At 37.5% G+C, this 19,778-nt stretch overlaps 1 protein-coding gene across 26 annotated transcripts in view; it reads left to right on the top strand.

Moving 5' to 3' along the window:
- LOC106871624 (uncharacterized) overlaps nt 1-19,778 on the top strand; it is a 168,711-nt gene that overhangs the window by 101,751 nt on the left and 47,182 nt on the right. For 11 of the 26 annotated variants that reach the window (XM_089347320.1, XM_089347316.1, XM_089347318.1 and 8 more), the window contains one exon: nt 1,214-7,984. In XM_089347320.1, the coding sequence (XP_089203446.1) occupies nt 1,214-7,984 (6,771 nt within the window). Of the gene's footprint in view, nt 1-1,213; nt 7,985-11,018; nt 11,143-14,348; nt 14,695-17,767; nt 17,988-19,778 lie in introns of those variants that run through there. The other 15 variants (XM_089347332.1, XM_089347327.1, XM_089347337.1 and 12 more) reach the window with 4 other exon arrangements.

Below are 19,778 nucleotides of genomic sequence, written 5' to 3'. Positions count from 1 at the left end.
GCAAACAAGTAGTTATCTGAAAGGATCGGATCAGGTGAGTAGAAAAGATGATGTAATATCTCCTGAATCACAATTTCTTTACTTCTTTTGGATTATTTTGACAAACACTCCAGTCTTGTGGAAGTTTACATTTTCTCCTCGGTAAAGTATTTTATTCAGTTTATGTTCCTATAGAGTCTAGATGATGACTATTATATTCTACTACCTCCTTAAATAAATTTGCAAATGTGTTATAGTGAACAGAAATATTATATAAAATTAAGCACACAACGGTCGTCCTCGATAATGAAGTGAAGAAACGATCAGCCAAATGTACAGGCTGGCACATGGATCCACTTCTGGCCCTAATATTTTTAGCGAAGAGGAATTAAGTTGCTAGGTGAATTTGTTTTTAAGCTATTCTCATTGGAATCTTCTTCATAGACTTTATAATATATTGCTTCTTAGATTTCTTGATTATCGAAGTCAGTATTTCTTACCTGAAACTTATCAAAACACCATTGATATTACTGCGTATCTATACACATTTTAATGAACATCAACATTGTTTCTGGAGAGAGAAAATAAAAAGAGTAATTTATTTTCTTATTGACGTCATAAAATTCATTGAGCACGAAATGTCAAATAAGATATCAGACAATTTGTAGAAAATAAAGGATTCCTTTTAAAAGAAAACTAATGAATCAACTAAAAGGAATTTTATTTCACTTCTAGTAAAATCACAATGGCATTTTTAGCAGAGAACCAAATCTCTTCCAGCGAAAAAGGAAAAAAAAAAGATATTATTTTCCGGTTATCTTAGCGTTCTTTTTACTTGGCTTATGTATTTGGCTTCTTATTTTGAATATAACAACTGAATAGAATAACTAAAATAAAGGCTTATATAATAAAGCTATTGAAGTTGCATGAGTTAATTTATCTTCTGTAAGGAAATTTAATAAAAGAATTCTACATATATTACGGAGATATGCCATGATTAACATGTATTTTTGGAAAAATATACTTATGAATATATTTCTGATGAATCTCTTTGAAAGCTTATGTCTATAAAACTTCCCAGCGCTACTTACATATAATCCTAACCAATATCAAAAGATTAAAGTCTTTTCCTGTTGATAGCTCCAGATGTAATAATATTGCTAGCAACGAATGAATACAGTTATATCGGAATAAACGCGATCCTTCAATTGATTTTATGTTTTTCAACTTACAGTGGCACCTGTGTTGCATCAGAGAGAAAGAAGTGTTTCCCAAAGCAGAAAAATACCTCGTACTTCTAGATCAAGTTCTAGAAACCGACATATGACAAATCCACTTGATGGTGGAAGAAAGCAGAGCCTTGAAAGCAAATCTCGAATACCTTTGTCCCATCAACAATCAACTAAATCAAACAATCCAAAAGAATGTTCGAGTCAGCCAGAAAAATATCATCCCAAAAGTGCTATATCTCCAAGCAAACAAACAAAATCGAGTAGCAAGACCAAAACCAACTCGGGTACTGTTGATACTAAATCAGATTCACCATATACCGTCAAAACTAATAACAGGTCATCTTCACCAAAACGTTTGTCTAAGTCAAAGAGTAACAGCTCAAGAAAAATGGATCAGGACAAATGCTCTGAGACAAAAGGACAAATATTTCCTGCAGAAAGTGTCTGTGATAGTAATCACTACTTTTCCAACGACTATCAAGAAAGAGACGCTTCCAAAGCAGACTTAGTAAATTGCAACTTAGATCGAGTAGAAGAAAAAATGATATCTTATCGTACCCAATTAAATATGACACCTACGGGATTTGGTGGATATACAAACTTCTTTATAAAGCCCATTCAGTTGAATGTAACACACGAAGCAATCGAAAATGAAACCCTTAAAACAACCCCAAATAGTGAAGATAACATTTTACCAACCAAAACAAATTGTCAAAATGAGTTGGGGTCAGGTAACCAAAAAAATCATTCAGATTTAATCGGAACTAATGAAGATAAAGTTGGGAATTCTAATTCTGAGTTGAAACATAAACAGTACCCCACTCAAAATAGTCACAACACAAGTAGAGAATTAAAAGACTATAACCAAGCAGAAGACAGAGTTCTAAGAGTTAAAGATCCAAACGAAATAGTTGCTGATATTAGAAATGATACCCCTTGTAATGATTCGTATTCTAATTTGGATATTGAAGAGAAGATTATTCCTCTTAATTCTCGTAAGGTTGCAAACAGTTTTACTGCTGATCAAGCGCCAAAGAATAATCATAAAAATGATGTCAATGGTGATGAATCGCGCATGATTAATAGAAAAAATATTCCAGACAACAACGGAATATTTGACCAAAATGTATCTAATAGTAAATTGACTGATCAACCAAACGAAACTATTTTAAAAGATGAGGGAACATATGGTTCTATCTCTTCAAAAGATGATACCAATACACAGACTAGACTCAATAATGCTCCTCTTATTAGTTTAGAAAATTTTGAAGATAACCAAAAGGAGCAATCAGACGAAGATTCCTCTGAAAATCCAAAAGAAAATAAAAACTTTTTCAAAAATATCCGAAACAAAGTCAGCTCTGTTTTCGCAAAGGATTCTGACAATGAAGACAGTTCCAGTGAAATGGATGTTTCACTTGACGATAGAAGAAGAAATGTTTCTGATCATAGTGAAGAAGAGACACCTGCAGACCAGCAGGAAGCTTTACACAAAAATTCCTCTGAAAATTCGAACGAAAGCAGAACACCTCTCAAAAATTTTCGAAAAAAAGTCCGTCCTGCTTCCACAAAGGACACTGACAATGATGTTAATTTCAATGAAACCGATGCTACACTTGATGACACGCAAATGAGAAATGTTCCTGATCATAGTAATGAGGAAATGCCCACAGACCAGCAGGAAAATTCGGACATAGACTCTCCAAGAAGTCCGAAAGAAAAGAAAAAACCTTTCAAAAATTTGCGAAACAAAGTCCGTTCCGTTTTCGCAAAAGATTCTGACAATGAAGATAGTTCTAATGAAATGGATGCTACACCTGATGCAAGAAAAGGTAACGTTTCTGATGATAGTGAGGAAGAAACCCCCACAGACTATCAAGGAGACGTAGAGAAAAATTCTCCAGAAAATCCCAGCGGTAACAGAAAACCTTTTAAAAACTTCCGAGAAAAAGTTCGTTCTGCTTTCACAAAAGACTCTGACAATGAAGATAGTTCTAATGAAATGGATTCTACACTTGATAACACAACGACAGGAAATGTTTCCGATCAAACGGATGAGGAAACGTCCAGAGACCAGCATGAATATTCTGACATAAATTCACCAGGAGGTCCCAAAGAAAAGAGAAAACCTTTCAAAAATTTGCGAAATAAAGTCCGTTCTGTTTTCGCAAAAGGTTCTGACAATGAAGATAGTTCCAAAGAAATCGATGCAACAGTTGATGATTCAACAACAGGCAACCTTTCTGATCATAGTGATGAAGAAACGCCCTCAGACCAATATGAACATTCCGACAAAAATTCGCCAGAATATTCGAACGAAAAGAAACCTTCTAAAAGTTTCCGACACAAAATCCGCTCTGTTTTCGCAAGAGGTTCTGACAATGAAGATAGTTCCAAAGAAATCGATGCAACAGTTGATGATTCAACAACAGGCAACCTTTCTGATAATAGTGATGAAGAAACGCACTCAGACCAATATGAACATTCCGACAAAAATTCGCCAGAAAATTCGAACGAAAAGAAACCTTCTAAAAGTTTCCGACACAAAATCCGCTCTGTTTTTGCACGAGGTTCTGACAATGAAGATAGTTCCAAAGAAATCGATGCAACAGTTGATGATTCAACAACAGGCAACCTTTCTGATCATAGTAATGAAGAAACGCCCTCAGACCAATATGAACATTCCGACAAAAATTCGCCAGAAAATTCGAACGAAAAGAAACCTTCTAAAAGTTTCCGACACAAAATCCGCAATGTTTTCGCAAGAGGTTCTGACAATGAAGATAGTTCCAAAGAAATTGATACAACAGTTGATGATTCAACAACAGGCAATCTTTCTGATCATAGTAATGAAGAAACGCCCTCAGACCAATATGAACATTCCGACAAAAATTCGCCAGAAAATTCGAACGAAAAGAAACCTTCTAAAAGTTTCCGACACAAAATCCGCAATGTTTTCGCAAGAGGTTCTGACAATGAAGATAGTTCCAAAGAAATTGATACAACAGTTGATGATTCAACAACAGGCAATCTTTCTGATCATAGTAATGAAGAAACGCCCTCAGACCAATATGAACATTCCGACAAAAATTCGCCAGAAAATTCGAACGAAAAGAAACCTTCTAAAAGTTTCCGACACAAAATCCGCAATGTTTTCGCAAGAGGTTCTGACAATGAAGATAGTTCCAAAGAAATTGATACAAAAGTTGATGATTCAACAACAGGCAACCTTTCTGATTATAGTGATGAAGAAATGCCCTCAGACCAATATGAACATTTCGACAAAAATTCGCCAGAAAATTCGAACGAAAAGAAACCTTCTAAAAGTTTCCGACACAAAATCCGCTCTGTTTTCGCAAGAGGTTCTGACAATGAAGATAGTTCCAAAGAAATCGATGCAACAGTTGATGATTCAACAACAGGCAACCTTTCTGATCATAGTGATGAAGAAACGCCCTCAGACCAATATGAACAATCCGACAAAAATTCGCCAGAAAATTCGAACGAAAAGAAACCTTCCAAAAGTTTCCGACACAAAATCCGCTCTGTTTTCGCACGAGGTTCTGACAATGAAGATAGTTCCAAAGAAATCGATGCGACAGTTGATGATTCAACAACAGGCAACCTTTCTGATCATAGTGATGAAGAAACGCCCTCAGACCAATATGAACATTCCGACAAAAATTCGCCAGAAAATTCGAACGAAAAGAAACCTTCTAAAAGTTTCCGACACAAAATCCGCTCTGTTTTTGCACGAGGTTCTGACAATGAAGATAGTTCCAAAGAAATTGACTCTGTACTTGATGACACGCAAATGGGAAATATTTCTGATCATAGTGATGAGGAAACACCCACAGACCAGCAGGAAAATTCAGACATAAATTCCCCTAGAAGTCCGAAAGAAAAGAGAAAACCTTTCAAAAACTTTCGAAACAAAGTCCGATCTGTTTTCGCAAAAGATTCTGACAATGAAGATAGTTCTAATGAAATTGATGCTACATCTGGTGATACAGTGGACGTTTCTGATCACAGTGATGAAGAAACATTCACAGACCAAGAACAGTTAGACAAAACGTTCCCAGAAAGTCCGAACGAAAACAGAACTTTCAAAAATTTCCGAAATAAATTTCGTTCTGTTTTCACAAAAGATTCTACAAATGAAGATACTTCCAGCGAAATAGATAATACACCAGAAAAAACGACAAGTAACGTTTCTGGTGCTAATGATCAAGAAACATCCGAAAGAAATGGCAAATCAGATAAAAACAAGGCAGTAGATGCCAGAGTCTTTGACCGTCACTTTAATGATCCTGATAAATCAATTACTATCGAAGCATCCAACGATACTCAAAACCTAAACGCTGCTTTGCATTCAGTGAACAGAGGCACATTGAAATCAAACAAGGATATCGTTGGTGTAACCAAAGAAAAATCAGGTAACAACACCAAAGATGCATCTTTTAGAACTAAGAATGGCAAAACAGTCGAAGCTACCGAAAATTTCCAACCAAGCAGCAAAGTAGCCTTAGTAGATTCTACACTACCTGTTGATCAATATATGGCAGATGCAGCAGAAGTACAGAAATGTCCACCACTTTATGCCAAACCGAATATAAAAGGTACTATTGTTGAACCCTCGACAGAACAATATCCAGAAAATTTATCTGAAAACGAAGAATTCCAGAGCGAGTCAAATTCACCTGAGAACAATAAACGTGACAAATACAATAATGATTCTATTGTAGATTTGCTAGACAAATTAGACACTGATCAACAGAAGGCATCAGACGAAGAGAGTACCAGCAGTAAATCAAATCCGACTTCTCCTGAAAAGGAATCTGCCAAAAGTTCTTCTCCTTCACGTTCTACTTCTTTTTCACGATTTCGCTCAAAACTTTCTTCGATGTTCTCTTTCAAATCTGATAAAATGAAAAATAATGCAAAGGAGAAATCTGTTGAAAAGGAGGAAGCTTCAGATGTCCGCAAGGGAGATGAGAATGATGGTGATGGAACTGCTGATCGTAAAGATGGAGATGATAGTGGTAGTATTTTCGATAAATCTGAAGCTCCTGATGGAGATGATACAACGATCAGAAGAGATGTTCTGAAACCAGTTAAAATTATTTCAACTCATTCTCCAAATATTAATAGTAACAAAAAGATAGAAAGGCGACAAAGCGACAAAACTCTCAGTGAAGACTCAGAAGAAGAGTTACCTAAAGAAGAAAGATCTCATGATCATGAAGACATAATTACGGGGGAATGTGAAGATAATGAATATAATCCTTTTGACAAGTTCTACTATACAAACGAAGGAAAACATCTGACAGAACTAGCGCCGGCAAACAGCAATGCTAATGATTCAAGTAGTGGCATCCAAGGAATAGATGAAGACAAAAACCACTCCGACGGGAAGAAGACATCAAATCTGAATTCGACATCTTCTTCTCCATCCAGCTTTTACAAAACTCCACCACCAGACATTCCATCAATAAATATTCAAGAAGACAGTACAATTTATCAGAAACCAAATATCTATAATGAAAGTGAAGATAATGACTCATTGTTCGAAAGCAGTAGTCTCTACACAAGTTCACAATTATCTGAATCAGAGTTCCCACCAGAGCAGAAGGATACTGCAGAAAGCACTACTCCTCCAATGTCAAGTGAAGCTGACAACAAAGAGAATACGGTAAAAAAATCTATCCCATGGTATAACAAATTTAGGGCTTTATTTAGTCTTAAAAAGACTGAGAAAACTCCCGATGAAAATACCACCACAGATGATGGTGAATTTTCACGCGCTGAGTCTTATCATCCAAAGATGCTTGATACTGATGTAGTTGATCTGGATACAGTTTCTAATTCTCCAAACTGGTCAGATATCATCGACGATGACGTCGTATCGGAAGATGTAGAAAGGAAACTGGCAGCTCAAAACTCGAAACTAATTTTTAAGAATGATAGTGATTCGTTCGTTCAGACTAAGCCTAAACTAAATTCGACAGAAAATGTAAGTAGGTCGACATCATTTCCTGACACTGAAAATCAGAGAACCTCAAGTAAGCTCCCAATAAAAGGTCAGTCTCTCGATCAAGATAATACATTACAAGAAGGAAATTCTTTGAAACGCTGGCCACCTTTAGATGAGAATACGAACGTTGCTGATAATCCAATGTCTCAGCAAAAATATCCGCTCAGCAGTGAACGGTCGACTTCTAATGAAGATCTAAGTGATGATTCACTAGAAACTGAACAAAAGATACAAGCTAATATTGACAGAAAGCCTTTAACTCAATCAAGCACACTTAATGCTGAAACTTCCCTTGACTCAACAAATGCTCCCAAAAATGTCGTTGTATCAAAAAAATCTTCAAAAGTCCCGATAAGAGTTAAAAAAGCAAATTTTTCAGATAATAAAAAAACAGTTCTTTCGCCGACACAATCACGTTTGTTTGATGATCCTCACAATGTAGATACAATAAAGGATCCATCAAAAGGTAGACATTTGAGGAAAGATGGCAATGACCGCACATCAACAGTATCGGGGAATGAATCGAATATTATGATAAAAAAACGGGCGAAGGAACCGATTACTTTAGAGACAAGCAATGCTCACTTAGTAAGACGTAATGGCAGGTCGCCGACAGAAACAAGGGATAGACGTGATGTTAAAAAACAAGCGGAATCTAAATATAAACCGATCGGTAATCAAGCTGCTGACGGTCGTCGTGTTTTACCGAAAGGAGGTAATAAAACAAAGACAACTTCATGTGAGTAGAAAACGTTGTTGTTAACTTGCTGACAATGCTTCGCTTTCGGTTGGTCTACATGTTCAAAAACCCCCAAACAGTATGCACGTAGCTTCGTAATTTTTATTTATTTTTCTATTGAATGCTTCACAGCGTTTAGTTACATCTCTTTACATTCCCAGTTCAAATCCTGCTAGGATTGACTCTGTCTTTCATCTCAGTTGACCACATCGCTTCCTTGTATCTTTCTATCCAGTAAAACGAAATCTTTATATGTGAGCCAATCAACGTTTGTTGAGATAGGTGCACATTGTATAACGTCGCGGTTGCGACTTCCATTTGGAACTCTTTTTAGAAAACATGATGAACATCACAATATCTTATTTACTATATCTTTTGTGTACTTGAAACATCACGTGTTTCTTTTACACTAGAATAAGTGACCATCTAAAGAAGTATATAGGTCGCTGCGACATATCAGAGGTACCACTAAAAAATTAACGAGTGTTTCTTTAGTTTGCCATACTGACTCATCTCACCCTCTGGGGAAGCTTGGCCAATTGATTTGCTTTCACCGTACGAAGACAAAGCTTTTAATGGTTCTTCTACGATTCAGTGAATCGTGCAGTTTACCACAAAGAGTGACAGTACACAATATGACTAAGATCTTGCCTGGACTCAGAGAGCATCTAATATGTGCGTGTGCGTATGTGCGCGCGCGCCCTGTGTGTGTGTCAGTATGTGTGAGGGAAAGAGTGAGAGAGAGAGAGAGAAATCAGTTGGCTCAAAATGTTAGATTCAAATTTTGAATCTGCGAATTAACTTTGAACCATATCTGCACAAAAGATTCTGTTATAGCCCAGACTAGAGATGGACTTCGTTATGTGAACCAACTAATGAACCCCCATTTAGTTTATTGTGCTCCAGCTACCTATAGCAGTGAATAGTTTTATGTATGACACTCATTTAGCACTAGATAAGCAGAACCATCAAGAAACGAATTGTTTTGGCCATGACCTCGACGAAGTGAGGGAGGAAAGATGTGAATTTTGTTAGTCCGATCGTTGATTAGACCATTCAGAAAGCAGGAGTCTTTTTGAGCCTGTATATTTAATTCCATTTGCTGTTTTGAGAAGTTAAAAGGAAGTCTAGTTAGTTGTATGCAACTTCTCTAAATGTCCAGGCGTTTATTCCCAACAGCACGTAGATTATAATACTCAGTCCAGAAACAACGAAATACCAGCAACTGATTCGAACTGATGAACTATGAGCAAGTTGTTCAATACAACATCCTCTCAGTTATTTTGATTCTATCCTCAACCGATGATTCGATACGGCATCGTTACGGTCATCAACAATTCCAGAATGTCTAGTAGATTGTTACTCTTTTACCGATATATTTATTCATTAAGATGCGAATGAACCCTGTCTCGCCCTTTTCCGAAGAATTCCGTCCTTTCTGTCTGTAATTTCTTACATAGCCTACAGTACGGACACAATATTGATGATCGCAAGTTTAATTTTGTCATGGTTGTTAAGCTCTGACTGAGCAGACCCATGACCAAAGGTACTCCAACTATGACCATCTGATCTATTTTAGGGTTATATGTAAGAGAACATCATCTATTGTGTGCTTCCCTTTCCCTATACAGTAGAGTGTGATTTGTAAGAGATTTTACTGCTACTTCTAGCAGTTCGAGCACAGCATAAAGGCCCACTCGATAGCACGGATGATTGCAGGTATAAGGTATGAGTGAGAAATGATAATTGGGGTATAGAAGTAAAGGCTTTGCATTAATTCGTCTTGTTTATTCTTCACTGCATTCACATCTGCTAATCCACGATATGAATGTTTTCCCCAACATGTCTTCTATTGCTACTGCAACACGCTACAACTACTTTACCAAAACCGCACTGTCTCCTCTTGCTGTCTTTCTACTCCTAACTTTGCTGCTACTGCTGCTTCTGCTTTTCTCACTAGCAAGCTGTATACCATCAATATTCGGCATCCTCTATTGTGTTTCCATCACCCAAACCACACATTAAAAGGTTTTATCCATCCTTTCATCCTAGAGCTGCAGACCTCTGCAACTCTCTTCTTACCAACGTTTTCCACGCGTACGTCCGAGATGAATATCTACTACAAACACCGCTCCACGACCATCACCCCGAATATGGCAGGTGGCTGCAAAGGTCATAGATGCTGGATCATTTCTTGAGATTAGATAATAATAATAATAATTACTATTATTATTATTTTTAATTGTCTTTGCGCAGCTTCTAACGCTGGAGATATACTGGTAGTGAATAGCTGACACCGTAGAGCATCTCCAGCATTAGAAGCTGTGCAAAAACAATAAAATAATAATAATAATAATAATAATAATAATAATGATAATAATAATAATAATGATAATAATAATAATACTGATGATCATGGGTGGGGTGCTGTTTCGATGTTTATGAAGTCGTTCTTATGTTGTAATTCCTGCTAGGTGACCGAGTGTTACTAGAGTAACAATTATGGGCTTAATTATACCATAGTATGTATAATAATACCCTGGATGTTCAGGGTTCACCTTTAACAATCGTACAATAGAGAAAGGTGTATCGTCATGTTTTACAACTTAAGACAGTTAATGGTTTTCAGTTTCAGGCTCCAAATGTGGAGTACCCAAAGGACATGGATAGTTTTTGGATTCGCTCTACAATATTCTTGATGGGAGATCTGTAATTTGATAATGTCCTTATATCGTGCTTTGCCTATATTGTGCTTATATTTTGCTTGTATTTTGCTTGACGTTCTCAGCATTTTTCAATGGTTGTACTATGGTTTTAGGGAATCATTTTGGTGACTATTTTGCACTATTTTAAAGCTAATTTTTTTCTTTTATATATATATATATGTATGTATATTTTATGTGCATTCGTTAATATATTTTCATGTTTATCTGTGAATATGAATGCCTGTATAGATGTTAGTGCTTATATGTATATGTGTGAATGTGTGTCTGTGTCTGTGTCTGTAAATAATCATATATCAACCTTTATTCAGAAATCTTATATTTCCCGGTGTTCCTATCCCTCTGTGTCAAGTACTGCTAGTATGAACTCTCGGCCACATACCCTTCAAATAGGGTTCCTTCTTCTCATAAGAACACTTCAACGTGGACTTTCTAGTGAGTAACATTTATTATAAATCATTACGAATGCGCCTACAAGCATTCGGGAAATATATATATATATACACCACAGACTTGTTTAAAATGTCATGAAATAGAAACTATGGCAAAGAAATAGGTCTTCTTTGAAATATCTTTATCTCAGTGTCATCAAACTAGTAAACGCTTCATTAATTCTAGAAACTGAAAGGTACTGAGAGTCAGAAACAGTAGATACTGAACTAAAGTTATACAACCAATATTTCTGACTCAGAGCATTTAGCTATGTTAAGTGTTTAAACCCTATTAGGATCTGATTTTTCTCATGACATTTATGTCGATAGAAGTAAATATTGGACTTCTTCAGTGTCGATAAAATCGACTGAACCTATTCCTCTACTAGCTCGTAGCTTTGTGCCATTATTTCTAGAAATGCAATAACTACCATCATTTTAAAATATTTCAAGAAATATAAAGTTTTTTTTTTTTTTTGTTTTTTTTTTTTGTAACAGCTGCTACTTATTGTGCCTTACATGCTAAATAGTTTAAAAACATCCAATTATGAGTCCGTTATGTTATCGATCGGCCTCGATTTTAAATGGCACAAATGTAATTTTTTTCGAAAGTTAAATTCTTTAATTGTAGCGCAATAGATGAAAAGTAAAATATTACAATATAGGTTCGAGATTTGGTGTGAATTGTACAATGAATGTCGTAGACTTTGAAATGAATTCAAGCAAATGGTTTACGACCTCGAAAGGAAGTTGAAAAGAATGTGGCGACTTCATACACGGTTAAATAGGCCTTCGTACTCAGAACTCATATAGATGAATAGAGACGAGAGACCGGTGTAAAAAGGAAAAGAATAAGCAAAATTATGTTTGGAATTAAAACTATTAACAAATAACGATGGTCTTATAACATTCCCTCAATGAATGAAAGCTCCAGTATATAAAATATGTTACTTTCCTTTGCTTCTTATATTCTCTATGTATCTATAAAAATATAAAAACCTTACAAAATGTTATCCTTAACTAAACAACATAAGTTTCTATAGTATCTCCATTTCTTCAGTAATTTTTCCTTCTTTCGTTCTGTCTTTCTCTTAAGCTTCATAAGCATGAACATCGTGCAACGATATCGCCTTTCTCAGGGAGCACTTTCTAGTATCATCTTAAGTAGATTAATCCTAAGTACATGATTTGTAAACCAATGAACAAAAGAATCTGTATACCATATTTCCACTGTGTGTGTGTGTGTGCGTGTGTGTGTGTGTGTGTGTGTGTGTGTGCGTGCGTGCGTGCGTGCGTGCGTGCGTGCGTGCGTGCGTGCGTGCGTGCGTGTTCCTTTATCTGGTGGTCAAGGTGGAAACAATGAATAAATAGATCAGTGGTTGGTGAGAGCTATACAGGCCATTGTACAGGGATGCTGCCAGTAAAGTGAGGGATAATAATGAGTTTAGCAATGAATTTAGTGTACAGGTAGAAGTTCACCAAGGATCGGTTCTCAGCCCCGTCTTGTTTATCATAGTCCTCCAGGCCTTAACAGAGGTATTCAAGACTGGCTGCCCCTGAGAACTTCTCTACGCTGATGATCTTGTTCTTATAGTTGAACCACTACCTGATCTAGAGAAGAAATTTCAGGTGTGGAAGCAAGATCTGGAATCTAAGGACCTTAAAGTTAATGTAACAAAGACGAAAGTCCTAATAAGTAGGAAAACAAAGAAATCACAAGTCCCTTCATGCAGATGGTGCTGCTCGATATGTAAGAAGGGAGATGGCTCTACTCAATATGTAAGAAGGGAGATGGCTCTGCTCGATATGTTGGTAGAAATCCCATACGTTGTACCCAGTGCAAGCTTTGGACACATAAGAGGTGTAGCGGTATCACAGGAAGGTTAATAGACAAAATAGTCTTTGCGCGTGTCAAATGTGCAGAGAATAAACTTCCTCAAGTGCTCAAGGAATCCTTAGAAGTAGAAGTAGAAGATAGATTCTGTTATCTGGTCGACCAAGTTAGCAGTGGAGGAGGAAGTTCTGAAAGTGTAGTTGCTAGAATAAGAACGGGTTGGGCAAAGTTCAAAGAGCTACTACCTTTGTTGGTAACTAAGAGCCTCTCCCACAGAATGAAAGGCAGATCTATGATGCCCGTGTACGTACAGCCATGCTACATGGCAGTGAAACATAGACTATGATTACAGAGGGCTTGCGAAGGCTTGAAAGAAATGAAAGCAGTGTACTCCGCTGGATGGGTAATTTCAGCGTGCATATGCGACAGAGTATAAATAATTTTAAGAGGAAAACTGGGTATAAGAAGCATCAAATGTTGTGTGCAAGAGAGAAGACTGCGCTGGTTTGGTCATGAGATGCATATGGATGGGGACAGTTGCTTAAAGAAGTATCGATCTCTGATTGTGGAGGGAACCTGTGGAAGGGGTAAACCCAAGAAGATGCGAGATGAAGTGGTGAGAAAGGATCTTCAGAAGCTGCGTCTCACTGAGAGGATAAGGGACCGGGACTTGTGGTGATTTACTGCATTTCAGAAGGCATATCAAGCTAAGTCAAATCGCAGCCATCCATACACACAGGCATGTACTTTATGGCCATGCTCCCACACCTTCTCCCAGCTGAGAGGTCATTGTCTTGCAGATGCTATGTAAACGCATCAGTGCCGGTGGCAGTAAAAAGCGCCCAGCACACTCTGTAAAGGGGTCAGGAAGGGAATCTAGCCGTAGAAACTATACCAGAACAGACAATTGAAGCCTGGACAGCTCCTGTCAAATTGTCCAACCTGTGCCAGCATGGAAAGTGGACATCAAATGATGACGATAATATACATGCGTGTGTGTGTGTGTGTGTGTGTGTGTGTGTGTGTGTGTGTGTGTGTGTGTGTGTGTGTGTGTGTGTGTGTGTGTGTGTGTGTGTGTGTGTAATCAGGTATTTGGAAAAAGAAAGGAAAACTGCAGCCAGTGGTAAATACTGTTTTAGTCCAGTGAAAATAACCGCACCAGCAGATAATCTATTAACTGGGCTTGTTACTATTAACTGGGCTTGTTCGATCAACTGTCTAGTTTCGTGTATATATTTTCATCGTAGCATTTTCCTACTTTTCTGAATCTACTCTCCCCTCGTATGATCTTTGGCAATATACATTGAATAATTGGGTGTAAAAGAGTGCAAATGTTCAATTCTAATCAAAATCAGTTCAGCTTCTTATTATTTCAGGATTAAAAAGTGTGATTTATAAAGGGTCAAAAGAAGGCTAACAGCAACTATCCTATTTTGTTATGGCTTAGTAAGCAGAGGTCCTTCTTCAGGGTTTCCGAGACTGGAGAGAAGAAAGGAGAAAGTTACCCTCAAGTGAAAGACATAACCTGAACGTCTGTAACATTATATTCTGCAAAAGAAGCAGAATACCGGTTTTAAACTGCGTGATGGATTGAACCTACACTCACACAAAGCAGAATAGTCTTCCTGAAGAGCTTCCACGCAGATTCCGTTTACAAAATTTCATTCAATAAAAGTTTAGTTAATCTGAGTCTATGTCAGAAAATGCTGAACAGTGAAAACATCGTGCACCTGTACCTTTCTTTTACTTCTAGTCCAATATTTGAAGACATTAAGGCTGTACCGAAGACAATAGAGTGTTGAACTAATCGCTGTCTCGGAGGTCCTGGAATAGGTTATGGCCGTTGCTCTTGCCCCTCTGACCAAGCAATGTAAACAATAAATTTCAAATGCACATTAGTGTTAACATACTTAAGCACATCTAATAGTGGCGTAGCTAGACTGCCCACCGCCCGGGGCAACCATTGAGTTTTCCGCCCCCTCCTGAGCCCCGAAGCCTATACAGGCTTATATAGCAGAGCCAAAAATGCACCTATCCTTAAAAGCGGTGCTCAGGGTGGACCGACCCTAAAAAGCGTCGCTTAGGATGGACCGATCCTCGACAACCGCTAGCCATAATACTGGCGCTTAATGTGTGATATTAGATCCCAAATTAAGGTGAGATCGAACGGACGCATAATCAAAGACATCACAGCGTTGGCAGCTCGGGCTTCAGGCATGGTTTATCTCAGACAACAGAGCCAAATGTGAACTTCCTTTTTTAAAAAAAGAAGAGAAAATATGGTAATGGTAACGTGTGCTTTGCAAAAGATTTTGCTCCTATTTCTAGCAGGTCGAGCGACTATGCGAAAGCACTCAAGGCTAGAAGGAACACCTACGTGATACCAGTAACGTACTGTTGTAATTTCAACCGTCTATACTCTTTTTCTACAAATGTATGCGTCGAAAACAGAAATCAATCATTAAAGTGTTGACGTCAGTGCCGGAATAAAAGCAAGAGAGTTCTGGATTAAACGCTTTGCAGTAATAAGGTCCGATCTTCTACACTTCGAATTCAAATCCCGCTGATGTAAAAATTTCGTGTTTCAGACTCGATAAATTAAATACTAGTAAATTCGATCAATATCTATCCTTCAAATCCGTAGACATATTGAATAATGTAGTTCCGGCTACATCTTATCTGAAAAACAAAAAAAATCTGGAAGGTCGCAAACAGATTGACTTAGCTCTCATGAGATCGATTAGATCTGGTCTGGAGTTAAACAGCAAACACACACACACACACACACACACACACGCACACACACACACGCACGCACACACACGCACGCACACACACACACACGCACACACGCACACACACACACACGCACACACACACACACATATATATATATATATATATATATATATATATATATATATTTACATATATATACACATACAATACATATAGTATATGTATATATACAAGAGGTATCAAATAGTTCCCGGGCTGGTTGTGTTTAATAAAACATAACTTATATATCTATGTTTTAATATCATCTCCTTCGAAATAGTCACCTTGCTCAATAATACATCGGCCACTTTTGGAATCCAGCCTGAAATCCTTTTTCTATAAGCGAGTCGAGGACCTTCAGCGACTCACTCTGGATCTCGACAACAGTGTTTTTCACCTTGGAGAAGAGATGGAAGTCTGCAGATGCTAAATCGGGCGAATAGGGTGGGTGCGGAAGTGATACTATGTTGTTTTTGGCGAGAAACTCACGATTAAGGAGAGCTCGGTGACAGAGTAAATTATCGTCGTGAAGCATCCAATTCTTCGCACTCCACAGTTCCAGTCACTTTCACCGAATGTCCTCCCTCAAACGCTTCAAAACGTCGCAATAGAACTTTTGATTGATGGTTTGGCCCTGGGGGACGAATTCTCGATGCACAATACCGTGGATGTAGAAAAAAAAATACGATGAGCATACTCTTGCTTGTGCTGCAGCTCTATTGTGCCTTCTACAGTCGTGGAGATGAAGGCCTCTTCCATTGTAGCGACTGCTGCTTCGTCTCAGGGTCGTACCCATAGACCCAACTCTCGTGACCGGTGATGATCCGCGACATGAAGGATGGGCCATCAGCGGCACGCTGACAGAGATCTTGACAGACTTTGACGCGATGTTCTTTCTGCTCATGGATCAGCAGGCGGGGAGCGAACTTAGCAGAGACATGCCACATGTTCAATTCAGATGTTAGGATTGCTTACACAGACCCATACGACAGACCAAAAACATCAGCAATGTCATTGATTGTCCTCCGACGATCCTCATGCACAAGCTGATGAATTTTATCTACATTTCCGGGGGGTGGGGCACTCGTGGTAGGTCTTCCAGATCGCTCGTCGTCTTCCAGGGACGTTCTTCCGCTTTTTAAGCACCTGTGGTACTCAAAACATTGCATACGACCCATTGCCTCGTCGCTGTAAACTTTCCAAAGCATGCTCGATGCCTCTGTAGTAGACATCCCAAGTTTAATGCAAATTTCACGTTGGCTCTTTGTCCCAACTTCCTGTCCACGCACAAGTTTCACAGCTTGCGAAGTAAACACAGTAATGTCACTCGACACATTGCCTCATGAAAGTCACTGCTAGCTCTCACTGCGCACGCAACCGTATACTGCCATCTGTTGGCGCGTACAGAGCTAGTCTGGGAGCTTTTTGATACCATCTCGTACATTGTGTGTGTGTGTGTGTGTGTGTGTGTGTGTGTGTGTGTGTGTGTGTGTGTGTGTGTGTGTGTGTGTGTGTGTGTGTGTGTGTGTGTCTGTGTGTATGTGTGTGTGTGGGTGTGTGTGTGTCTGTGTGTTTGAAGTGGTATACAGGTTTTATATTGTAAGAAAAAGGAGGCGGTCAAAGTTTTAGATAATCATTCATTTAACGCTTTCATCTCGTTTCAAAGATCCATATGTATATATACGAGGTTTGCTGGAAAAATTCCTGGCTTTGGGCAAAAGAAAATTCAGGAGGATCAGTTAATTATGATCTTATTCAACATATTCCCCTCTTAAATTCACACACTTATTGCAACGGTACTTCAGTTTTTCTAAACCCTGTAAAAGAACACGGAAGGTTGGCCCTTTAACCAGGCCTTTTGCGCCACCTTTTAAGAACTTTCAGCAACCCCTCGTGATATGTATATAATATATACACACACACACACATATATATATAATATAATATATATATATATATATATATATATATATATATATATATATATATATATATATATACACATACATATTTTCAGGAGAAGCAGACAGATTTGAAGACAGATTTGAAGACGTGGAGTAGAGAGGGCATATCATAAATGAAATCGCGAATGGCGACCAAAAAAACTTTGATAAAACTAGATTGATTGATTGATTGATTGATTGACTGACCGAACGATTAATCAAATAATCGATTTCTTAAATGGTTTAATTTTTAACTAATTTACTAATGATTATAATAAAAGAAGTGAAATAGAACTAATGCGTGTCTTGATTATTGGTGTAATGACCCTCCCCATATACAACAAAGTCTGTTCCAACAGATGAGTTCACAGCAAGAATTTTGGAAACCAAATACAAAGACGAAATATATATATTACACACACACACACACACATATAGATATATATATGTATATATATATGTGTATGTATATATATATATATATATATATATATATATATATATATATATATATATACACATATATATATAAATATATTTATATATATATATATATATATATATAATATTAGGGATAAAATCCAAAATTACAGGTAAAAACTCAATTAAAATCAATTTATTAAAAATAAAAATTAAATTAAGTTTCACAGTATAAAAAATATATAAATATATAGTATTAATCGATTTAAATTTCTTTCTATTTGAAAATTGGTTATGAAACACGTGTAGTCATTTTATTATCTTGATCTTATGATATTTACTTTGTATTATATTACACTTATTTATTGTACTTTTAATTATAATTTTTTTCTATATGTGACAGTGGATTTTCATCGATGAGTTCATAAACCTTGGTTCTTTTCCCTAATACTATATATTTATATATATATATATATATTAATAGTTATCGCCAAGCCAACATGGCAGTCCGAAAAATAGGACGAATGCTGCCGTTGATATTAGCTCCAAGAGGCCATCGCCTCTAGCTAGCTATATGACACACGAATCTGTGTCCATTATAACCTTCGAACAGGGGAGGTCCCCTTGCTGGTCTGGCATCTACAGACTAGTTTCAGGGTGTTGCCCCTTATCAATGTAGAGCAGCCGAAATATATATATATATATTAAACTATTTATATTAAACTATTGAGATTAGTTCCTGTGGTATTCCCACGTTTTGAATGCTACATATTTTTAGGAGCATTTTTTAAATTCCTTTACGACTACATTTTACTATGGAGAATGAGCTCGAAGATCGCCTTGATGGAACGTTCTATAAGTTTCTCATAAGGGCTCACAACATCTCAGAAGTGAGCACAAGATCAAAGAGGAGATTTATGGACTCATTTTTGCTGGCCACTACTATCGTACTGAACACCAGCCCGTATTAGATGTGATGTTTTCGAGAGATTCTGCACCCTAATAATTGACGAAGACCATTCAGTTACATTGATGTTGTTGACAAAGATACACTACACGAAACTAGAGACATACCGAAGCTAAAGTGCGACAGGGGTTCTGACTTGGTATGGTGAGACGCATCTCAGTTGCCGCCTCTTGAAGATATTGTGTCAACAGTAACTTGTACCCCAACCTTAAGATGTAGTAAGATTGAGTTTCGTTCTTCTAGAACTCGATAAAATAGTATTTGTTAAGTCCTAGAATTGATTTAATCGATCCCTTCGTCGAAAAAATGTGCCGTTATGGAAAGTAGAAATAGTTTTGGTGGAAACCAGTGGCATTGGTTGAGTGCGGGCTGTTCGGGTCGGCCCTTAGGTCTGCTGGCACCGAAGCCTTCCGCCATTATACAGTAGATCCAAAAGTGCCGCCTTTATAAAAGCGAGGCAGACTACTCCCGTCGCCACACGGCAGACTGCTCTCATCGCCACCCCAACCGCCATCCAGCTATGTATCATATGTTTAGAGAAAGCGGAGCATTGGGCTACATGTTTTCTGATATTCGTTTTAATAAAATGCTGATCAGTTCAGAATCTAGATCAACTCAATAAATTAGATTCTATCTCGTCAAAAGAAATCATTAAGTTAGCTTATGTGTTTGTGTTAAGTATTGAGTTTTTACAAAAA

Source organism: Octopus bimaculoides, chromosome 2 (assembly GCF_046866305.1).
Source record: "Octopus bimaculoides isolate indiv1 chromosome 2, ASM4686630v1, whole genome shotgun sequence".
Classification (NCBI taxonomy): domain Eukaryota; kingdom Metazoa; phylum Mollusca; class Cephalopoda; order Octopoda; family Octopodidae; genus Octopus; species Octopus bimaculoides.
The sequence above is the reverse complement of the archived record's forward strand: the minus strand, read 5'-3'. Positions and strand labels throughout refer to the sequence as shown.